This window comes from Drosophila teissieri, chromosome 2R, assembly GCF_016746235.2.
Source record: "Drosophila teissieri strain GT53w chromosome 2R, Prin_Dtei_1.1, whole genome shotgun sequence".
NCBI lineage: Eukaryota > Metazoa > Arthropoda > Insecta > Diptera > Drosophilidae > Drosophila > Drosophila teissieri.
Window position 1 is genome coordinate 4,535,848 of NC_053030.1, and position 22,866 is coordinate 4,558,713.

The window sequence follows — 22,866 nt, forward strand, 5'->3', positions numbered from 1 at the left end:
TAGCATGTGCTGTACAGGTGTTAATGGGCGAAATACATAAGCTTTAGTGGGTTGAAAAATTCGATATATTTAAAAAAATCTAATGTGTTCTCTTCAAATTTTAGGAATAATGAATAATTTGAAAGCACAGAGCATCAAATGATTTCTGTGTTTATTGATTCATCGGGTGTATCTGCTATCAATCCCGCATTAATTGGGAGGTTGGATGTTGGAAGTCCGTCAGTTAAAAAGGCAATTACAAGTACTTATTATCGGATATATTGAGCTCAACAACATCGAGGTTAAGTTGACTTTGCAGGATATTTTCGCAGTAAGCCCTCAACTTTCGTTTTAGAGCAGACAAAGTACACTTGTCCTGTCTTGTGCATCCGGATAATGCAGAGGCCTACAAAATGCCTATCCATTCAGTCAACATCAGTCAGATTATGTCCTCATCTGCGCAGGCACAAACGAAAAAGGACACATAGTCGGAGTGAAGTTTAATTTCCAAAAAAAACATAACAACTTCAGCTCACCCTGCTGCTGTTGGTCGGATGGAAAAGTCAAAAATCAAGGAGGCCCGAGCTCAATGCAATCAATGGCTTAAACCAGAGCACAATCGGTTGGCAACAACAATAAAACAGCATCAAAAACACGACCAACAACTCCAGCAACTTGTCAAACAACCAGGCCACTTTACACAGATTGAGATAGGCAGAAAAATTGCAGTGAGCTGAGAATTTCATAACAATTTTCATTGCCAGACTGTGGGGCTTTCAGGCTCAGTCCAAAGTAAACAGTGCTGGGCTTCTAGATGTATGCAGAGCATTTTTACCGACCCATCGAGATCGGGTGGGTGCGGGTGTGGGTGTGGGTGCGGGTGGGGGGTGAAAGGTAAAAATCTTGCTGATTGAATGGTTTACTTCCACTCAAGCTGCCCACCCCGGCCTCAGCCAGTATCCAAGCAACAAATTGACAAAAATTGAATAAAATAATACCCAGGCCTGGCTGAGTTTTTCATGCGTGTGGCTTAAGCCAGCACAGCCAGCACAACCACTAACACTACCACAAGCACCACTGAAATATGGCCAGGTGGCTTTAGCTTATGCAATCCTGCAAATGGAAATATGTTGTATATATTTATCGCTCGCATCGCCTGCTTTTCAAGTAATATGGAAAGGCAAAAAGTTGCACTACGCAAACTCGATTGCAACACTTACACAGGCAACCAACTGACACAAGCACAGAACGCACACTTTCGCACGAGCTTTCAGTGCACAGAGCATCAAAGTATTGCTAAAAACGCATTTCAACCTGTATTAAGTCCCTGAGATATATCTTTTTAAATTATAGCAAGTTTACTACTTATTCAACGGTAGGTCGAGCTTTGTGATTGCACCAAAACAGCTTATTAAAATGCACCCAATCCCAAGAGTAACTCATTCAACTGCTATTCAAGGGGAAGAAACCGAAAATGTTGGTCCCACTGTGCCGTGCAGCGCATAGTGAACATTTGCGCCTACAAGCGGGCAATAGATTTTGCAATCTGCTCTGTATTTGCGCACATGATTTTTCTCACTCAACGTGCGTTGCTTCCTGTCCGCGTTGTTGTTCACTTTGTTGTTGCCCGCGCTACCCATCTTCGCTGCTGGAAAAGCTGAGAGCTAACATGCCGCACAAACTTTAAGGCTTCAACAACTTTTGAATAACATTTGCATTCTTTCGGTTATCACTGAGGACATTAATTGCACGCCTATCTGGTCTTTCCCTAGTTTGATGTTTAGTATGTAGTATAGATATACTTGGTTATAGGACACACATACTGACTACTTGAAGTACAATTATCTTACAACTATCATCTATTTAAATGGGCCGATACCTCAGAAACTCCTCTTCCGTTGACCAACATGAGTCCTAATAGTTCGAAATCGTCCTGAAGAGGATATGCGAAAGTCGGATTATCCCCAAACGCTTCACATATATGTCCGCAGGGTGTGTGAAGGAGCGGCCCCCAGAGCGGCGTGTGTAAATGTGCATATGGAACTTGGCTGATGATGGGCCACTGCGAACTGCGACGAGGATGGGACCCAGCTGGATGGCAGTGGAAGTGGCGTGGTCGGTGGGCGGAGTGGCGTCATAATGCTAATGATATTTGCCTTAAAGAATGGCAGCCGGAGTCGGGTTACAGGTAACATCCAGTTAGCAGCTGCTGCTGGGGACTTTAGTGATGAAAAACTCTTTAGAAATGCATTAGTAATTTTCCATGGCTTGTTGGCCAGGACCTCGGTCCTTCTGCTGTCCCTTCCACGGTTGTGTTTTTGTTTTCACAGGTTTTCACAGTCAATTGACCAATGAAATGTGCAGAGGAATGAAGCGTGTATAATGTGGAGTGGCCGATGGAACGATCGACTGGCTGAGTTGGATTGCATGTGTCTCCAATGAAAGTCATTTATCCTTTTCATTCTATACAATTTCAGCTTTATAAGTTTATTTTCAACTCAACAAATCAAGTATTGTAATTGTTTTAAGAATTTCGTTAACAGAAATGTTAAATTCAATTTAAAGTAAATTAGCTTGGCCTTAAAGCCCATTTCCATATCCAAAGTATGATTTGCACTGTTATTTTAGTAGAAGCCGTCATTAATTTCTTTTGTCACCATATCAGAAAAATTATTTTTATGAATTTAATCTGGTTATAATTGAAAGTTTTTACGAGCACATGATTATCTTTGAATGAATTTATAAGGCAATTTAAAAATACTAACCATTTAATTTTGACAAAAGCTAAGCTTGGAAATATTTTTTGGACTTCAAACCACACATTTGATTGACTACCACAATTTCTGCATTTTTGTTTGTTTATTTAAATCGAACTTATTCGCTTATATTACATTTATATTACATTTATTCGACAATTAATTTACGAAAATTTCTAAAGGTACAAATAAGCAAATTACCTATATATTTGTTATTGAACATTAAAAACAAAATGCAGTAAGTGAATACCTGCAGTGAAATTTGTTTTTAGTAATAATCGTAACTGACAGCTCATTTGATATTATGCGGCAGTGCAAACAGCACATTTAAGTTCCCCATAATAAAATCAGATTACGAATAAATATGAGCAACTAAAAAATTCGAATTGCTAATGGCAGAATCTCGTAATTGACAGCTCATTTGATTAAAATCGTTTAAAAACGGCATTGAAATTAAATTCAATGCAAAAGTAATCTGTTTTACATTATTTCAAAAGTTATGATTTTATTTATAGTACGTTGAAAGGATAAACACGTTTGAAATAGCTGCAACATAAGAGGACTTTCCACGCATCGTTTGAATTTAAGAACGGGAGTGCTCTATTGCTTCTTCATAACTTTTTGACTCCATAAATGCGGTTTGATACCCTCTTGACAATCGCAGTGGGAACATAATTAAATCATGAGTGTAACGAATAAGTCTAATGGATTCTCCCCCATCTAACTCACACTAAATTCGAAGTGGAGCTGGGCGTTCCGTGATAATGATGTCGTCGAGGCCATGATGGCATGGGCGTGGATAATCGTAACAATTATCAGCGATGAGTCTGCGACACTTGACGACAAACATTGCCAAGCTTTATGCTCCAAAACCCAAAACCCCCTTCAACTTGTAGTACTAGTGGAGCCCCTGCCGAAATCCCCACCCACTTGGGGGCGATAAAATTTTGTGGCCCACAGTAACGCTCAACGATTGTGATTGTGTTCATTGACTTTGGTCTAACGATTTTGTTGAGTAGGCTAATGTGTCAGGACGGGCCCTATCCCTATTGTAGCCACTTTATGGTGGCAGATTTTGGAAGTGGGACAAGTAGAGGGAGCCAGTGCGTGCGGACGGGAGCTTATCAGGCTTATCGGCCAATAATTCCCCGATAGCGCATTGCGCACATTCGACTGCCACCATGAATCAGCCGTTGGATCCATGAGCGTGATTTGATAACTGGCGTTTTGGCTTTATCTGCCCGCCTCCGCGCACCGAACGTGACATTCCAGAAAGGACGTTCTAGACGAAGGGTAGTGAATTTGGCCAGGCTTTTCAGTTTTGAAAGCAACATAGCATACCTTAAGGTATTCAACAGGTATAGGGTATGGCCAGTAGATAACATTCAAAGCTCTTCAAATAAATACAAAACCGTTAAAAGTATCCATACAAATTTGGTCAAATTATATTCAGAAGCTCACGAGAAATCTTTAACTTCGCTAAAACTTTCACTCTTCCCAATGCACGTGCATTGCTTCATTGCCTTGTATCAGGTTCTTCAATAACCTATAAATAAAACCACACATTTCGACATACTATTTTTATGTCCGTAGGTTTATCAAAGTCGAAATCGTATCGCTATAAAAACACAGCACTTGGTGCCCAACATTTAGTTGCAGAGATTCTGCCAAACAAACAGGCGCTGTGCAGTGCAGAGAAAGTAATAGTATTAATTAAAATTATTGAACAACCCGTGGCCGGCGAATAAATTATAATAATTGACAGTGCGAGCGATAAATTAAACAGCGAAAAAATGCCCAATATTGTCGCATTAAAGCTGGGCGGCAGCTATTCGCTGATGGCGGGTCACCAGGACGAGGGCCATATCCTTGCGCTGGACCAATTGGCGTTGCAGCAGCAAATCAGTGCGAATTTCCTTTTCCACGCGTTCTCGAACTACAAGAAAACGCCATCCGAGCGAAAAACGCTGGACTTCATTGCCAAAAAATGGCTGCACATCCAGAGGCTGTGGCGCGAGTTTCGGCTGAGGGATAAGCAAATACGGCGGCGAGGCCACAAGGATGCGCGCTTTCTGGAGCACGACTACTTCCAGCAGGAGCTCTTCGAGCTGGTCCACGAAAAGTATATGGTTGTCCGTGGATTCCTGAGTCGTGACAAAAGAAATCTGCTCGCCGGTCAGCCAGCAGCACGGCCATAATGTTTATTCAGACGACGGTCGACGGCGACAAGGCGGTGGAAGACCCGTTTATAAGAAGCAAAATGGAGCCGGCAGGAAAAGGATGAGCCAAAAAGGATACGGCGACACGTGGAAACTTATTCCCCTGAAAAAACACCATTCGAGTGTGTGTGGCCTGCACTGAGTCAACAGCTCGATTCCGGCCCTGGGATGATATCCGTCAACAGCGATTCCATTTCCATTCCCCAATGCCAATTCGAATACGAGTCCCAATCCCAATCCCAATCCAATGGGCAATCAATCTGACTGGACTCTGGACGCCATCTATGCCCAATGATTGATTGCATTCGGCAATGCTTTCCACAATTATTATGATTTGCCAAAAGGTTATACAAGTCACGCTGATGACGCCGATTGGGGCGACGAATTGTGGCCAAAGGCACTTTAACTTTTCAAAGCACCTTGGAATTTAAATAAAGTTTCTTTCACCTTTGCAAATTTAATCTGGATCAAACGAATGCCACTTACTAAAAATATGACCAATTCACTGGGGAATTCCTGGTCGACCGGCCGAAAACACTTGACGATTGTATCGCCCAAATCAGCGATTAGATAAGTCGTGCCTTGGGAATTCCGCTTTCAATAGGGGGAAATGCCTTTGCCAATTAGGGGGACCGTCCGCAGCTGTCTGCGAGGCAAACTTAATTTACTGTCCGGAATTATCTTGTTTTGGCCAGTTCTGTGAACGGGGAATCAATTTCCCTGTGCTGTACCAAGTGCAGCGCTAGACAGCTAATAAAAACTGGCCGCACACCAAAACAAACTAATTCGATAATTTGTTTTAGATGCCCAAGCGAATGAGCAAAGGCCATCACAAGTAGGGTGTTTAGCCACGTTCTTGGCATTCGTACCGTTTTGGGCCGTGAACATCGACTTATATCTAATTTAGCGCGATTAAGAGGGAGCCGGCAAAAAGGCAGCGAAACAAAATAGAGGGCGGCCTACTAAACTGAATTAAGACCGCAAATTTATGGGCCCCCGCTACCATCCCCAATCAAAACCCCTAATGGGAACCCAATGTTGGGAAACCAATGTCCTTTCGGCGGGATTGTGAAAATGTTTGTTGTTGTCAAACATAATGATACGTGCAAGTAATTGGTGTAGTTCCTTACATTAATTACGATACAGTCATGTGATGCAAACATGAAAAACCTTAAATTTCTCTTATTTTTCGGTGGCAAACTACTGAGTTCTATATCTGTATAGTTCACTTTCCATGTCCATGTTACTTAAGTAGTGCATGTTACTTAGTAGCTACGGTTGCCCATAAATCAAGGAACCAGCTTTCTTGCTAGCACTCATAATATGTAATAACATTTTTTGGCTAAACATTTTCCACCACGACCCACACCCGATTGTAATCCCCTGCAACCCGCTGTTATGGTCGACAATCAACCCAAATTGATGTACATTAAAGCCGGGTGTGACCCTCCTGCCCACCATCTTCGGTGCCAAGTAGTCCTCGTGGCGGAGTGAGAAATAAATTTATGTAAAGCAAACGCAAGGTAGACAGACCCACTTCCCTTCCAGTAGGCCTCCAAATGGTCGTTCAAATGCCGCGGAGTGGCGTTGGCCGAAAAGGACGAAACGAACAGCGGAAAATAAAAACGTAGCATATTTTAGAGGCTGTGCGCACTTTAATAAGATTTATTAAGTCGCGAAGGACCGCGGGAGGACCTCGACATTGACTGTGGGTCCTTGGCACTGTCTTAACCAACAACAAAGGCAAATAGCCGTACTGAAATGGGTGGTGGGTGTAGGGTGTGGGTGTTGGGTAGTAAGTGCTGGGTGGCATTTGGGCCAGCCTGTACCGCGCTGTAAATATTTGTTACTCAACTCTTGCCGCCACTGTTTGCGTTTTGTGTTGTCGGCTGTTTGTTTGCTGTTTGCGTCTTGCTCTCGGATTCTGCAGCCAACCAAAATCCCGCCCACATCGCACCACCCCACGTGTTTATTTTGCAGCTAATAAAAAGTTGATGTGTTGCCTGTGTTCTGGCTGGCATTTTTTTGTTCTGTGGAATTTTTCGCAGTAAGCTGCTGTTGGCGCCTAAAAAGCGGCAATGAACTTTCGCTGAACATACTTGTATTTTTTACCCCATTTCACAGTTTTCTTTCCTTTCCTTTTTTTTGGCAACGCTTTGAGGGTTAACATATGACTCCAGCATATGTGTGAGTCAGTGGGGAAAGTCGGTTAAATGGAGCGGCAATTGTTTGTTTGGAAACTTTGGTTTCGCCAGCTTGGGGCCAAAGATTTGTTTGTTCCGCCACAGAAGTTTTCCCAGTTGATCTCAATCGGAAATCTGTGAGAATAGGAGTATGGGCTCTTGGAACTTCAAGGCAATTAGACTATAATATCTTTTCGATTGAGACATACCCGTGTTGTATCATAAAGATAGCTGTAACACTGTTAAAGGATTAAGAGTGTTGTGATAAGAAGGGTTTGGTTTAGACTGCTGATTTCTCAGGGCTAGTCTGAGTTAATTTTCAGTTCCAATTAAGTGCAAATGGCTAGTCAGTCATGATTTTAAAAACTTGAAGAATTGTAGAAAGTTAGGGCAAACACGTGCCGCACTTATTCTATTTAAAAACAAGAAATATCAAAGAAACGAATGCATTTGACTCTTATTTGCGGATCCCATTATTCCTTCAACCAATTGGGCAATCAATTTTGGTTCTAACTCACTAATCTGGGATCCCTATACAATTCTGTCCCTTTCCCTTTGCTAACCCCAAAACATATTAGAGACGAGACTGCAACCAATTGCTTGGCTTATTCCAGTACTCGCTCGTGTTTGGGAGCATGTTTGTGTTTATATCGTAAAAAGAAATTTAATAAATATTTTTGGGGCTTCCAGCAACAGCGGCAGCAGCGGGGGGCAGTGAACCATTTCAAAAAGCGGGAAAAAAGCATGAAACAACAGAAACGTGGAATCATGAAAAATTGATGCCCCTGTCGTCTGGTGGCGCCACCTGGTCTGCCCTCTCTCTTGCACGGCATCTGGCCGTCTCTCTCATGCACACACACCCAGTAAATAATGTAATAATCTGGCCGGGTTGTGGTCTCCCTGCGACGACCCATAAACCGAAATTTATGCACGAAATTCAATTATGCTTAAAATGTGGTTAATAGGCCGTCTGGCGGAGCCTCCAACTGGCAGCCATGGCAGCCATGGCAACAATGGGCCACAATGGGCACCCCATGGGAAGAATATGCAATGGTTACGACCTCCCAGGTCCCCAGATACACTCCCCGTATTATACCTTTAACCTATCTAACGAAATTTATTAAATATTATTCGGCCCACACCCTCCTCCTCCTCCTCCTGTTGAAATTAGATATTGTTATGTTGTTATTTAATAACAATTTCAGTATTTGTTGTTACTCTTTTATGGCTCATATGTGGGGGCCCTAACCAGAAATGGTCGCACTCTCGCCAGGAGTTTTATGGGCCCCCGAACCGGTGGGAAAATATGAATGTCCTCCGAACGGAAGCTTGACTTGCTTTTTGTTGATTCTTCTCAAATGGTTTATGGACCGGGACACATCATATTTTCATCTCGTTTTATGATTTAGTGGACAGACAGTGTCTGTGCGAAAGTTAAAAGTGGTTTATGAGTGGGTCAGAATATTATTTTGGACAAAACTGGGAAAGGCAAAGTTAATTTAACCGAAATTTGACAAATGAAAAATGCTCTGGAAAAACATAAAACGAAGTGAGTAATGGAGAGCAGCAAGTTAATTCTAGCTGAATGAGGTCTGGTGTAGCTTATACCATCTTTTTTTTTTGTGATGTGAGCCACACACTTCTGTAGGCCGGAGCCATAAAAGAATTAGATGCAATCGAAACGGATCCAACGCAGTTATTTGTCTGCTCACTTGATGGACTTAACACTAACTGAGCCCCTGGCTTTGTATCCCCTCCCCTCCTTCCGATTTCTTGTCTTCTCTGACACTCCAGCAAACTACAACGAAACAAACCCGTGCACATGAGCTGAACTCGGAGCAGGAAGATTGGACGCAGGGAAGCCGTGTAGGGAAAGTCTGGGGCAAGTGGAACAGAACAGAACAGAAAGACAAACTCAAAGTCAGCTCAAAACTTGCAAAATGATTTTAAATGACACAGGGACTGGCAGACGCAACGCACACCCCACATTCACATTCACATCCTCGGTCATGCGTCCTGGGTCTGGGTTTAGGTCTGGGTCCTTGGTCCTCTCCTCGATCTTGTTAAGATAAAGTCGCCTTGCAAATATTAACAACAACAGTACGTTGATAGAAAAAGTAAATACTGAAAACAAAATGGCAACAGCAGACTAACGCAAAAACGCTGGAAAAGCGCCTGCAGGTCGTCTAGGCGCTCGATTCTAAGACAACAGCCAGCACACATGAGCAGCCATGACCATGTCGCGGATACAGGGGATCTCATCGTGCAAAAGCTAGTTGTGTTAATAATTTATCTTACGTAGGGTTAAAAACTCTCGAAATTCAAGTGAACATTATTATTTATATTGTTAAACACAGGATCCGTGTACTTCTTTCTTAAGCATAATATATTTACAATTGTTGTTCTGCTATACCCTGCTACACTGTGGACTTGTGTCCCGCCGTGCCAGCGCTATAACGACAACGTGAGCCATTTCCCAGCTTTGTATAGCTCCATTCTGCAGGCGGTCGCTTCGTTGGATCCCCTTTCTCATATTTTTTTTAATCTACTCAGAGACATTTTTCTTTCAATGTTGTCGGAGCCCCTTCCCCTGCTGTATTCAGCTCTTTTTCTATTTGTCACCCAGATAAGTGTTTTGTAGTATTTCCTAGATTTTTTGCCTTGTTTCCTTTGATACGCCCGGCGAAGGAAATCCAAATCTTAACTGCACTGCGCTACGTGCCTTGTGGCCCCGGCATAACCAACTGTCATGTCAGACATGTGGATGTGCCAGGGTGTGTCACTCCATCCCCTGGAATAGTCCTCCTCCGTTCCAGCATCAGTTGCCCAGTTGGCAGTTGGCAGTCGGTTCTATTCAAGCGGCAACTGTCTTTAAGTCCCTGCCACCACACACATCCCACATGCACATCCTCCCTCGCCGAATCCGAGTTAAGTTGAGTTGAGATGCCGGCGAACTGCTTCGAATCTTCGGTAATAGATATCAACAACTTTTCGGAACAAGAACAAGAAGAAGAAGAAGAACATGAGACCCGCTTCGAATCCGCTCGTCCTTTGCGGATTTAATAGATTGTTCTCGTCGGAGTGCGTTTCCTTTTCGGGGAGGATGTGTGTGCGCGGTAAATTAAAAATGAACTTTGGCAGCTCAAATTCATGGTCATGTTAACTTCTTGCTGCACTTGCTCGTGGCTGGTCAACTCCACTCAACGCAGTTCGCCATCGTTTGTCTTGTTCGTGGCCCCCGAGGGTCCTGGCCCCAACCCACTCTAACCACTCAAGCCACTCCACCCACGATGTCCTTCGAAAGTTAGTTACGGACTGGCTTTAGCGTCTGCATGATAAGATAAAGCTTTATTCTGTTCGCGGTTCTTTGTGACTGCTGTGTTGGCTGAGCAGATTGCAGCTGTCTCTGGCATGTTTCAGAACTGCATTCTGAGGATTCAACATCGAGTTCAAGATAGTCGAATCACATGAGGCTGTTCGGATGCGGTTGAGGAACTCCCTTTATTTGTCCTAATTGGTTTATGACCTTGTCAAGGCAAAAACTGCGGACCAGAAGTATTTGTGATAACTAATTAATTTTATCTTAATACCACATGTTTTCGTTTCTTCAACTTTGATACAGATTCAACATGTTTGAATCAGAATCTACGGAATGATACTATTGTTCTAAACTTTAAGTTCAACAATATATCCAAAATTGAGTATATATAATGTATTATTATATAAACAGACTTATTTTGTAATCAGAACGTTTGAATTTCCCACGCATCGACTTTTTTTGTTTTTTATAATACCTTTTTTAGAACCCGCACATTAAGTCATCGATTGCAGTTGGATTATTTCCATCAACAATATCACCTAACCAGAATCAACAGAATTATAAAAATGTTTAGATTGATTTACAATCAGTGCCTGTGATTGGCACGCGATTCGCTCCATTAACAATCAACCATAAGCAATGTATACTTTGGTTATGTTATATGGGTTTTGTTTTTTATGAGAGTATCCCAAAATAATTCTATCATTAGAGCAAGAATACTTTGGCTCCCATATATAGGCACTTGTTAAGCTCTTTGTCTGATAGATTAACTAGTTGCGATTATTGCCGAGAACAATAAACCTTAATCGAAAGGCGTCATGGACCTAGACTCCTGATAGAGAGACTCTGATTTACAACTGCAAAGCCAGCCAGTCGCATGGTCAATCGATAAGGCCCATGGCTGAGATCACTTGGCTATAAAAGTCGAGGCCTCGAACGGATGGCGGTTAGTGATCACAGTGAGAATGAATCGTTTGCTATTGAGTGTGGTGGTGCTTGTCGCCCTGGCTGCCTCCTGCCATGGAAACCCCGGTTTGGACTTCCCCTTCGGGCGGATTGTGAACGGCGAGAGCGCGGACATCGAGAACTTCCCCTACCAGGTGTCCATCCAGACAACCAAGGGCTCCCACTTCTGTGGCGGAAGTCTGATTGACTCGGATACCGTCCTGACCGCCGCCCATTGCATGCAATCGTACGCCGCCAGCGAGCTGCAGGTGCGAGCTGGTTCCACGTCCAGGAGCTCCGGTGGTGAGGTGATCAGCGTCCGCGCCTTCAAGTACCACGAGGGCTACAACAGCAAGCTGATGATCAACGATGTGGCCATCATCAAGTTGAGCTCTCCCGTTCGCCAGACCTCTAAGATCCGGGCCATCGAACTGGCCGACTCCGAGGCCGTTTCCGGAACCAAGGCAGTGGTCTCCGGCTGGGGCACCACCTGCTTCCTTTTCTGCTCCTCCCCCGACACCCTTCTCCAGGTGGAGGTGGATCTGCTGCACTACAAGGACTGTGCCACGGACACGTACAGCTACGGCAGCGACTCGATCCTGGAGACCATGGTCTGTGCCACTGGCGAGAAGAAGGACGCCTGCCAGGGTGACTCCGGCGGTCCTTTGGTTGCGGAAAACAAACTTGTGGGTGTGGTGTCCTGGGGCAACGGATGTGCCTGGACCGGCTACCCCGGCGTCTATGCCGATGTTGCCAGCCTTAACACCTGGATCGTTGACACCGCTAACTCGTTGTAAACGGAAATAATAAATGCAAGAGTATTTCAAGATATATATGTATTTATACACACACATTGAGTAGTTGCTTAAATGGTTTTCACAGGATTCCGAATATTCCAGATTCTAAAATGGATAATGGATAATGGATGGTTAAGAGTACTTCCTACTTTGTTCTACTTTTGGGAACTTATCAACTGTAAGATCATTATTCAGATTAATAATATTTAAATACTACAATTTTTGGTGCAGCTCTATAAATCGAATAACATTGCGATTTTATTAGTTAGATCAAATAAGCCAAGCCAGATCTGGTCAAGTGAAACCTATGGAGACCACTTTTCTGCTAACTGTTGTATAAAATCTATCCCAACAAAATGTATAAATCCGTTTTTGGCAGACTGGGCAGTAATTCAAGAACCCCGACCTGTTGCTTCACAACCTATTCGCTGTCATCGCGATTTCGGCTAGACTATCCACACCCATGCACCAGGAAACACCGCCTCCTCCGCAATCAGGCCAGACTGGAATTTTGATGAAAAATGTATTAAGATACTAGATACAACGGGGGATACGACTGCGACACAGAGCCATGCAAATGGGAACTTGTTCGTACTCTTGGACAGAAAAGCAATTCGTGTTGCTCCCGCCCATTTTGTCTATCCGCCTTTGTCGGTATTTTATAGCTTGGCTCGATCTTGTTTTTGGGGGCGTGGCCGGTGGTTGTTTTCTATAAAGCTGTTAAATACTTAAGTGTAATTTATGGCATGCGATATTATTCGGCTGTGTGTTGTCATGTTTGCCTAAAGTTTTACATATGCCAAGCCCAAACTTAAACGAGCGAGGATAAGCTCACAAGGGCAGAGCCATGAAGTTGTATGCCCAAGTATCTGGTGAGTAATATGCTGGGGCGTCAACAAACAGACTTACACGAATTTCTTATGAAATTGTTGTGGCCACTGTATGTGTGTATATGGCACTCATATGTTTGTATCTATACACATGCATGCCCGGGTGGCCAAGTTTGTCAACTCCCATTTAGTGCACAATTCTTTGCATATTTTGGGGCTGTCTGTCGCCTTTTGGGCGGGTGGGTGTGGTTGCCTGTTTTGCGTGAACAGGTTCCAGTCTATTATCACTTAATAAATGAGCCAGTTATAGACAACTCGTCTACTGCTCCTCCTGTGGCTGCTGACGGCATGTCGTGGCATTTGGGGATTGCCATGCAGGGTTAGCAGCCCAGATTAACATCACTTGTCAGCTTTTAAAAGGATTCAGGCCAAAGGGCACTAAGTTATAAAGTCAGCTGCTGAGATTGCCTTTTAGCAGCTATTAAACCACAAACCTGTATATGACTTATTATTAATATGGACTACATATGTAAGGACCAGGACAATTTTACTGCCAATTTATGAACACAAGCTCAAATTGTAACGTATGTAAGATTGTTTTGATTAGTAATATTTTTAAGAAAACTGAAGAAATCCACATATCAGTGGTAATCAAGCTGCTTTCCCTGAACGTAGAGTAACTAAAAGATAAATAAATTATACGTGTTTGGAAGTATCTGTATGCCAAACAAGACTGCTTTGAGAAAAGTTCGCTAGTGGATAAAAAAGAATATTGTTTTCTGTTACACACGGCCTGCTTTTTCTTCGATTTAAATTAACGGATTATATAATAGACGGATTAAACTGCGATGCTCTCTAAATCCTCGTTTTAAAAGTCCTCTTTTCACTTCATAAGCTGCACCTCCCATACAAATTTACCGCTTGCTTCCCTTGCACCACCCTCGTGTATCATATACTCGAAAACACCCAACTTTGAAAAATGCCAAAAATATCTCACATTGTGCCCCCGCAATTGACCCATGCAATTTTAGGTATAGACCCCTGTAACGCCGGTTATTACAAGTGGCAGAGCAGTCGGGGTGACGGGGTTTTCAGTATGGCGTCGGGATTTCCAGGGTATTTGGGAGTTATGACCCCGGCAGCCAGGCAGCCGGACATCAGGAGGGCATCAGGCTCCCAGTCATCGAGACAGGTGAAAAATTATATGCCAGCAGTGGGGCATAGCGCAAATCGCTGACGTCCTGCATGGATTTCCGATACACCGACACTTACCGTCTATGTGTGCGCTTCAATTTCAAAAGATAACAATTTTAATTACAACGTTTTGCGATATATTGGCAACCGCAGCAGTCTGGGCACTCAGGCAACTAGCCGCCTCGTGGAATGGAACACGACATTGTACATATAAAGTGGGTCCATTCTGGTGGCTCAAGCGAGAGAGAAAGAGGAATATCTGTGATATTATTGAGGAGTATACGTGTATACATATTGCACTTTATGAAATATCTGATAAAATTCTTCCAACCCTTCAAGTTTTTCTTTAATTTTAAAGTGAGTGTTTTAAAATGAGAAGAAAAAAGAATCAAATATAAATAACGTTTTAAGAGATTGTAAAATAATTACGGCACCCACACAATGGAACGTTAATCCTTCAGAACCTAAATGTTTTACTTTCAGATAACCAAAACTTAAATCGCGCATCCACCGAACCATTCAGCGGAGCTGCATTTAAAAATTAATCGGATATGAAAATCAAATGAGTCGTGCATTCGGGGCACAGTCCTGTGGCGTGAAACAAAAGCATCCAGCTCCTGGACAGGTGGCAGTTTCCATCGCAACACATCGCATTTCATCGCATCGCATCGCAACGTATCGGATCGCAGATTCTACGACCGGTGGCCTCTAGCCAAGCGAACTGACAGGCAGCCTTATTATGAGCGCTTTTTAAGTATAAACATCAGGCTTCCTCATGTGTTTATGACATAATGACAGCCAACTCGTTCCCGGGACGATGCCCTGGCTTCCGCTCCGACTCCCGCTCCTCGCTCCTCGCATTGCGCATACGCCACGTTGCCGATGGCAGGGCAGGAGCAGTCCAGTCTGCAGCCAAGTTACTTTCTGACAGTTATGAGGGGATTCAAATGTAATCAGCCGTTTTTAACTCTCGACCTCCCATCGCTACTGCATCCTTCTAACAGGTTTACGAGTGTTTCAGCCGGTGCTGATGCTCAGAACTCCTCGATTTACGCGACGGGGGCCGTTCGAAGTGCCAGACAGAGACAGCGGCAGCGGACTTAGCCGCATAAATTCAACTTCGGGCGATGCCTCAGCGTCACTTTTTAATTTCTTACTCTTATTCCGCCTCGTTTTATCCTGCATAACATAATATAATTTATGCCCGTCTGCCCGAGTGGCAGATAAAGGAAGAAACTGTGTCAACTTTGACTCTGATTGTGTCAGTATCGGGGTGGCTCAAAAAGTTTTGAGTAAGTCGCCGTTTTTTACTTCTGGTGGGCTCATTAACAGAGCATGGCTTTGTTTATTTCTAAAACACTTGAAATTAAATGAATATTAACAGAAAAAGACATTTATAAAATAATAATTTACTTTGCTGAAAGTTTTCAATCCCACGCCTTTAAATACCTACCCGCTGGCCTTTATATTTTTAATATTTTGTTTGCAGTGGACTTTGAGCTGAACGGGCAGGCATATAAGCCATCGTCAATCAAATTTAAATTAATTAAGTTAAGTTAGCGCTGATATAAAGTCGCGGATTTTTTCAGGTTTGGCTCTTGACTGAACGCTAATTGAATTAAGTTGATCGGAGTAAATACAGAACTCGAAGCCAGGGCTGCCAATTAAGCCCCGCCCATCTCTTATTTAATTAATTAATTCACACGACCAATGCACACATTCGTACCTCCACGCACACGTATGAGTATGTGTGGGTATGGTTGGGTATGTGTGCACGCATTTAAATGTCAAGCGAAAAAAGTTTTCAAGTGCTTGACAAAGTTTAGAGTAAAACAGCAACTAATTGAAAAAAAACAGAATTAACAAATGCAGCTTGCAACATGTTTAAGTGCCCACAAGTAGCTTTCCTCAAACAAATTATTTTGTATCGCAAATAGCTAAGTGGATGAACATTGATGTTGAGCTCCAATTTCAAGCTGATGTTTCCATGGAAGGGTAAAATAAACTCTTATTCTTCAATACATGGCCTTTGATTTGATTTATGTGCTCCTCTGACTATTTTATTAAATTTGTGATACGCTTGCTAAATTGTGTGGGATTGAGCCATATGTTAAATCTAAATAGTTTCAAAAACAATTCACAAAATGCCGGTTTCCATTTGGCCTGAACCTAACGTTTGGTGGCTTGGCTTTCGTTCTCGAATTGTGGCTTAGTGCCAGTGGGCAATCATTTTCGAGGAGGAGCAGTCGACCAGGCTCAGCCACTCATTACTCATTTGCCATAAACTTTCCTCGACTTTTCATATTTTCAAAATGCAGGCACATACACATACACGACGGCACACTCATTATGCGCTTTTCAGCCATATTGATTTTGCTCAAGCACTAAGTGCAAGTGGATTGGGGTGGACCAAAAACCGAAGTAGCAGCGAGGACCGGGGCCAGACAACAAATCGGTAGCTATAAATCCTGCACTTATAACTTTTCAACAGTTTTTGGTACTTGTTATTTCTGGTTGAGCTTTTGCACAATCATTTTTTGCAGCCGGGTAGGTAGGCCTTTTATGGTAATCCTTGTCGCAATTTTCTCTTGTTTTTTGTGGACAGTATTTTCGGTTAAAATGTAATTTGTTTTCACATCAATTTTTTGTCCGAATTTTCTTATCTGCACAGTTTATTTGGCTTGCCATACTTGTTACTCGAAAAACAGCGGGCGAGGTCTACATGTGTTTTGGCCATGCCCCCAATCCCCAACCCCTCACCACACTGCCCCAACTCTCAAAGTTATCCCCAGCTCCACCCCATTTCACCCAACCAGTCAGCCCACAACAAGTGGCTGCAAAAGGCCTTGGAATTGTTCGGCTTCAAAGGAATGAAGTTGAATGGGAAATGTTGCCACAGAAGTTTTCCCTCTCATTTCGTTTGCCTTCCTTTTTTCGTAACAACTTTTTGGTATTTTCCAAAGAGGGAATGACATTTTTACCGAGGTCGCAAGGCGGTGAAGTGAACAAGTGTAGGGAATGATTGGGGTCAATGGTTCGTGAGTCTGCCAAAGCTTTGGCTAATTTCTCCACATTAAGCTTGCGTCCATTTCGAATCCTCCATCGAAACCATTTCAGTTCAAGCGCTCACAAAAAAATGCAAGAATACCTCATTTCGTTATGATCATATGGTAAAAATCGATTCAAGCCATTGAAAGGATATTGCTCAAAACTCTTAAGTAACAGCATCTACAAAACTGTGGCACCACCACCCCCACCCCATATTTCATAACGTAATTACACTTCAACAATAATATGGCAGGGCATGTAGTAAAAGGAAAAATACACATTTTGAAGGGCTCAAGAGCAAATCAGAGCAGCAAATGCACTTTCACCAGTGGAAACTGCACCGAACAAAGCTCAACATGCCGCAAAAACCTGAAACAAGGCAGCTGCCTGTTGAGAAAATTTTGCGTAAAAACTATTAACTTGTTTTGTTGGCAGCAGGCAGAGGCCCAAAGCAAAGAAGTTCTGGGGGACAGATGGCGGCGAGGGCGCACATGTTATCATAATTGCAGAGTGCACTTGCTGCCAGCCTGACGCTTACACTGAGAGAAGTGGTGTTTACCCAAATGGTAACGGATGTTTTCAGTTTAAAGCACCCATTCCGGTGTCGAATAAATATATTTTGATAAATCCAGTAGCTACATATCTAAAAGGTTTTTTCCATTTTCCATTTCCATTTACCTATGAAATATGCTGTACTACTTTATTGCTTCCAGTGCACATACATATGCATAAGGACTCCCCCCACGCACACGCATACTTGAAGAAGCTACTTAACATCTCCATACTATAAATGAGTAAGAGTTGTTGCTTGTTGTTGGGCGGGGGTGGGGTGGCCTGTGGGGAAGGGGTGTATTTTGGGGGCTGTAAAGAGTGAAGGTTGGCTCCGCATTGGGCGAAAGTTTTATGTTTTTCTTTACCGAAAGTTCTGTTACCTTCTCGCTAGACATTGCAGTTGTTGCTGCTTCCCACACCTCATCAAAATTTGGGAAAGTTTCGGTTCGCTGTGTTCCTTTTTTTACCGTACAAATTTTCAACGCTTAAGTGATTTTCGCTGTAGCATACTTTCGGATGCCATTCACATGCGTTCAGATTTTTAAAGTGGCGGCAAAAGCGGCGTTGGCGGTCAACACGCATTGCGGCATCAGCTCACACACACACTCGCACTCTTACAGGACTCTCAGGACCCCCTCAAAACACACCAACCCACCCCACCCCGCCCCCTGTTGTCTGCCCCTCTGGCGTGTGTCTGGCGTTAAATTGAAGGCGTTTAGCGTGGCAACCGAAGGACACTTAAATTGTTTTCGCTTTGCTACCGCTTTTCCCCCATTGCCGCTTTGCTGTTTTGACGCTCTCGTTTTTTCACTTTATTTTTTCGTCGTTTTCCAGGAAAAAATCATAAAAAATGCATGGCCATATATTTTCTTGTTGCTCACACAAATTGCGCTATTATTTTTCCGTGTCTGCATTGAGTTGTCTATTAGGAGCGGCTTAAAAAAGTTTCCTTTTTGGTTTGTTACATTTTCCATTCAGTGCGTCAATTTGGCTAATTTCACATGTGTGCCAATAGGTATTTCGGCCAACCATTTATTTCTAAATCGGCGATGACGCCCGTAGTTGATATTTTAGTTTCTAAAATGCTCTTAATTTTTACATGATCTGCCGAAAATTATAAATAAGAATTTAAGCCGTATCCCTTCTGGCTACAAATTGCAGTTTAAAGTTTGGCATTGACCTTTAATTTTTTAATAATATATTTTCGTGGTTTATTTTACCTTTGGTGTATTATTTACATAATTTAGATCAATTGTACTTTTAGTTCATTCAACATTTTTTTTTTTTGCATCCTTAAAGCGTTGCTTTCAAATCCCAAAGGATCTATTGTAATGTTTCGCTGGTCGAAACCGTTTTTTATATGGATATCATGGTAAAATCCCATTCAACGGTGCCACCAGGGATATATAAGACTTCCAGGTACTGGGGCTAAAAGCGAGTGCCAAGTTGTTGACGGATTTAAAATAGAAAGGAGCTACGCGGTGAAATCTTAGGGACAATAACCAAGGAAAAACGGGGCTAAAATCTTTACAGGAAGCCCGAAAACAAATTGTAGCGGAAGCTCACCAAACACAATAAATGTTTAATAAGCCAAAACGACTGAACAAGAAAAGGCAAGCAAAAAATAGTCACTTTAAATCGGAAAAGAAAGGAAAAGCGATACTGATGGAGCTGTCTGGAAAATGAAAAGCATGGTCGATGGTAGGTGCGTTTCGTAGCGGAAACTTAAGCGTATCCTTCACGAGCCAAAACGAAGACGGCGAAAAGGAGTTGGGGGCCTCGGAAAAGTGTGTAGTTGTAGTAGGAGATATTTATGCTATTTCAAACAAATTCCAGGAGAGACACTTTGGCTGACATTTTAATTGTGCGGTGAGGGGGAAGCTCGGGATGGCAAAACTAACATCTAAAACAATGCTGATGATGAGTTTCACTCTGGCTACTAAGTGGGTCGCTTGAAAAAGCCATAAACTTCACGAAGTGTATGGCACTCAAAAAGTTGAGTCTTAAAGCAGGTGGAGCTTCGGATTCCAGCTAAATTCTTAAATTTCTTGGCTTTAATCATTTTTATGGAAATAATCACTTCATCTTATTGACCTCACGTAACAATACTATAATCAATGATTTACAAAATACAATTCACAATAACTTCAAAAGCGGAGTGATTGGTATTTAGTTTTAGCGTTGAAGGAACTAAGATATATTATAAGTATTTTATTAATATATCATAATATTCATATTAATAAACAGTTATGCACTTAGAGCTGATTTCCTTAGCACTCGAAAGAGTGGCTTCATGTCACCTAGCGAAGCCCACTTAAGTACGGTCCGTGGAAGTTCGAGTGTCCTTCATTCTGTCTGCTGGACAAGCACTGGAGCATGACCCCAAACATCCACATTACGATCCGCTGACCTAGCCCAATGCACACTGTATCGCCCCAGTGAAGAACAGCAAGGGGAATGTGGGGAATATGGGGAAATCAGGCGGGCGAGATAGGCAAAAAGTCAGTAAGCTGAAATGAAATGAAACGCATAAGAATCGATTCGATTAGTGAAATGAAATTTACGCCAAAATAAATTTGCACGACTTACCGACTTGGCGCGCCTAAGTGTATGCCATATATTTTCCTCTCTCATTTTTCCCGACGCTTTTCCGGGAAAAGCGCCATTGTTGTTGTCCTGGGCATGTCATGGTGTTGCTGCCGGTTTTCGTTGGACCTCTTGTTGGTGTTGGTGTTCTTGTTGTTGTTCTGTTTGTTGTTGCTGTCGTTGTCGTTGTTCTTGTCTGTTGTCGGCGGCGTCGTCTTTGTCTCTAAACTTTTGTACGTTCATTAATCTTGCGATGCGTTTTCACTGTTGCGCTCTCTATGTGTATGTGTGTGTATGTTTATATTGGTTTGTGCTTGTTTCCGCCTGGCATGTCCTTCCTACCCCCACCCACTTCCACCAGCCCCTCCCAAAAGAGAGTTTGTTTGCCTGCTTCGCCGCTTGTTTCCCTTTCTTTCTGCCCTCCCCCCGCCCTCTTCACTACGTCCTTGCCGACATCCTCGTGCTTGTTCGGGACACTTGTGCGACAGTTGTTGCATGATAAGGTTTAATCTATTTAATTGTAATTGATATTTTCGCAAGATAAGACAACTCTGCCTTTCCTTTCCCGCTCGCATTATTTTTTGTTTGTGTCTTGTGCTATTCCCGTGCCTCTAACACCCATTTATAAACCAAATGAGGCGTCTACAACGTCGATAAGGATATAATCTGCCTGTTGTTGGTGGCAACTTGTTGGCAACACAGGAGCTTTCGCTAGCTATCGGGGCTAAATCATAATTTATACAGTGCCATGAAATGAAAGCAGCCAAGAAAGAGCAAATTCCTTTTTGACTTCAAGAGGGTAACCGAAAACACTCTGGCTTATGAACTAAATTAACTTATTTTTTATTTTTTACAGAAGACTCTTGCTCTTTTGCTTTTTGTCATCCAATGTTGCATTCTGTAACTAATTCTCCAAACTATTTTTTCACAAAAACGTAACCGAACAAAAGATTTGAGCTGGTTGAAAAGCCACGCGATGTGGCGATAAAACAAAAATTGTTTGGGTCTGTAGAATAATTTAATTATCCTTGTGCTTAGCTCCTTATTTTGAAGTAGACATCCCAGTTCCTGATATCTATGCATTTCAACGCAATCAAATTAAAAATAAACTTTTGTATGTATGTTTTTAACAAAGACAAAATAAATTATTAGGTTCTGTATCCATGTTATTTACATTTAAGCCGGTAAAATAGAACGATTGGAAATTAGTGAGCAATTGCTCGGTGCCCGGTAACATTGAGTTAGGAAAATTAACTTTAATTTCGGATAGACAAGTTTCTTCCTCCACCGGAAGAAGGGACTTTCACTCACACTTCCGCTTTTGGGTTTTAGCCTGCCTTTTTGGCACCTGCTTAGACATTAACGCCCCGCAAGGCAAAATTTCCTCACCTGCTGCCGGCACGAAGGGCCCACAACATTTTCAGATAACCAGACGCATTGCTCACATCGATATTATTTATGCATGAGCAGTTGAGAACGAGAGGAGGGCCGCAGAGAAAGCATTTTCCACAACACTGTAAATTTAAACGGCGGGGGTGGTTGGGTTGGACTGGTTGGGTGGCCTTCCCCCAATCACGGCAGGATTAATAATAATTGTTGTTGCCTACTTGGCACACAGTCAGCCTGCTCCTGCCGCCACTGCACCTTCTGCCACGCCCCCTGGCATCCTCGGCTCTTGACTCTGGCTTCCTGTTTGGTCTTTTGTTTTTATTGCTTCATTTTCGATTATCGAGCAATGCACTTATCGCTGCCGAAGCGCCCGCCCATTGTCAACGTCTTCGATCTTTGTCAGTCGAAGGATAAGAAGTGGGCGGAAACGGAGGGGAGTGTGGCAACTGGAGCTCAATCTCACTGTGTTGTTGCTTCACCCTGCCGAGTGCCTCATCTGTCTCTGTAATTGTTGCTTGTTGATTTCAGTCGCGAGAGCTTTCCTCCTGCCTGCCATTCTCCCGATTTTATACTTATTTATCTAGATACACATATTATATAGCCGTATACAAGCATACAATATACATACATTTATAGCGAGCGGCACGCGAAGTCAGGCCTTTCTGCCTGTCTAGGCCAAGTCCTTGCCCCCTCGTTTCGTGCACTCCTTCAAGGATTCAAGTGGCAAATGGCAACTTGGCCAGCGTGTCAAGCACTCCTCGCTGATGCTGTCCTTCCACTTCGGCTTTTGCTTTTGTGCCATCCGCGAACAGGGAGGCTTGTTTTGGCCAGCTGCAGATGGAGTGAAGCTGCAGGAGTGGTAAATGCAAGGGAAATCTGAGTAAATAATGTAAAAGGAGATTAGGGAATAGCAGATATTCTGGTTTTTAAAAACAAATGCTGCATTCAAAGTATACTGCGTGGATAACCTTCGTTAGGAACTATTATTATTGCAGTTGTGTAAGTCTTAAGATATAGATACATGTTTGATTTATTCATTATACAGAATGTATAGAATATTTGAATGAAT

General features: G+C 42.8%; 2 protein-coding genes across 2 annotated transcripts; both read left to right on the top strand.

Annotated features, from left to right (window-relative positions):
* Positions 1 to 4,528: 4,528 nt before the first annotated feature.
* Positions 4,529 to 5,311, top strand: LOC122614652. The gene has a single exon (XM_043789269.1). The coding sequence runs from the start codon at positions 4,529 to 4,531 to the stop codon at positions 4,931 to 4,933; it is 405 nt and encodes a 134-aa protein (XP_043645204.1). The 3' UTR covers positions 4,934 to 5,311.
* Positions 5,312 to 11,393: 6,082 nt separating this feature from the next.
* Positions 11,394 to 12,232, top strand: LOC122613376 (trypsin). The gene has a single exon (XM_043787524.1). The coding sequence runs from the start codon at positions 11,422 to 11,424 to the stop codon at positions 12,196 to 12,198; it is 777 nt and encodes a 258-aa protein (XP_043643459.1). The 5' UTR covers positions 11,394 to 11,421; the 3' UTR covers positions 12,199 to 12,232.
* Positions 12,233 to 22,866: the final 10,634 nt, after the last annotated feature.

Coding starts and splice junctions, on each gene's coding strand:
- LOC122614652 (XM_043789269.1), top strand. CDS start 4,529: ATGCCCAATATTGTCGCATTAAAGCTGGGCGGCAGCTATTCGCTGATG.
- LOC122613376 (XM_043787524.1), top strand. CDS start 11,422: ATGAATCGTTTGCTATTGAGTGTGGTGGTGCTTGTCGCCCTGGCTGCC.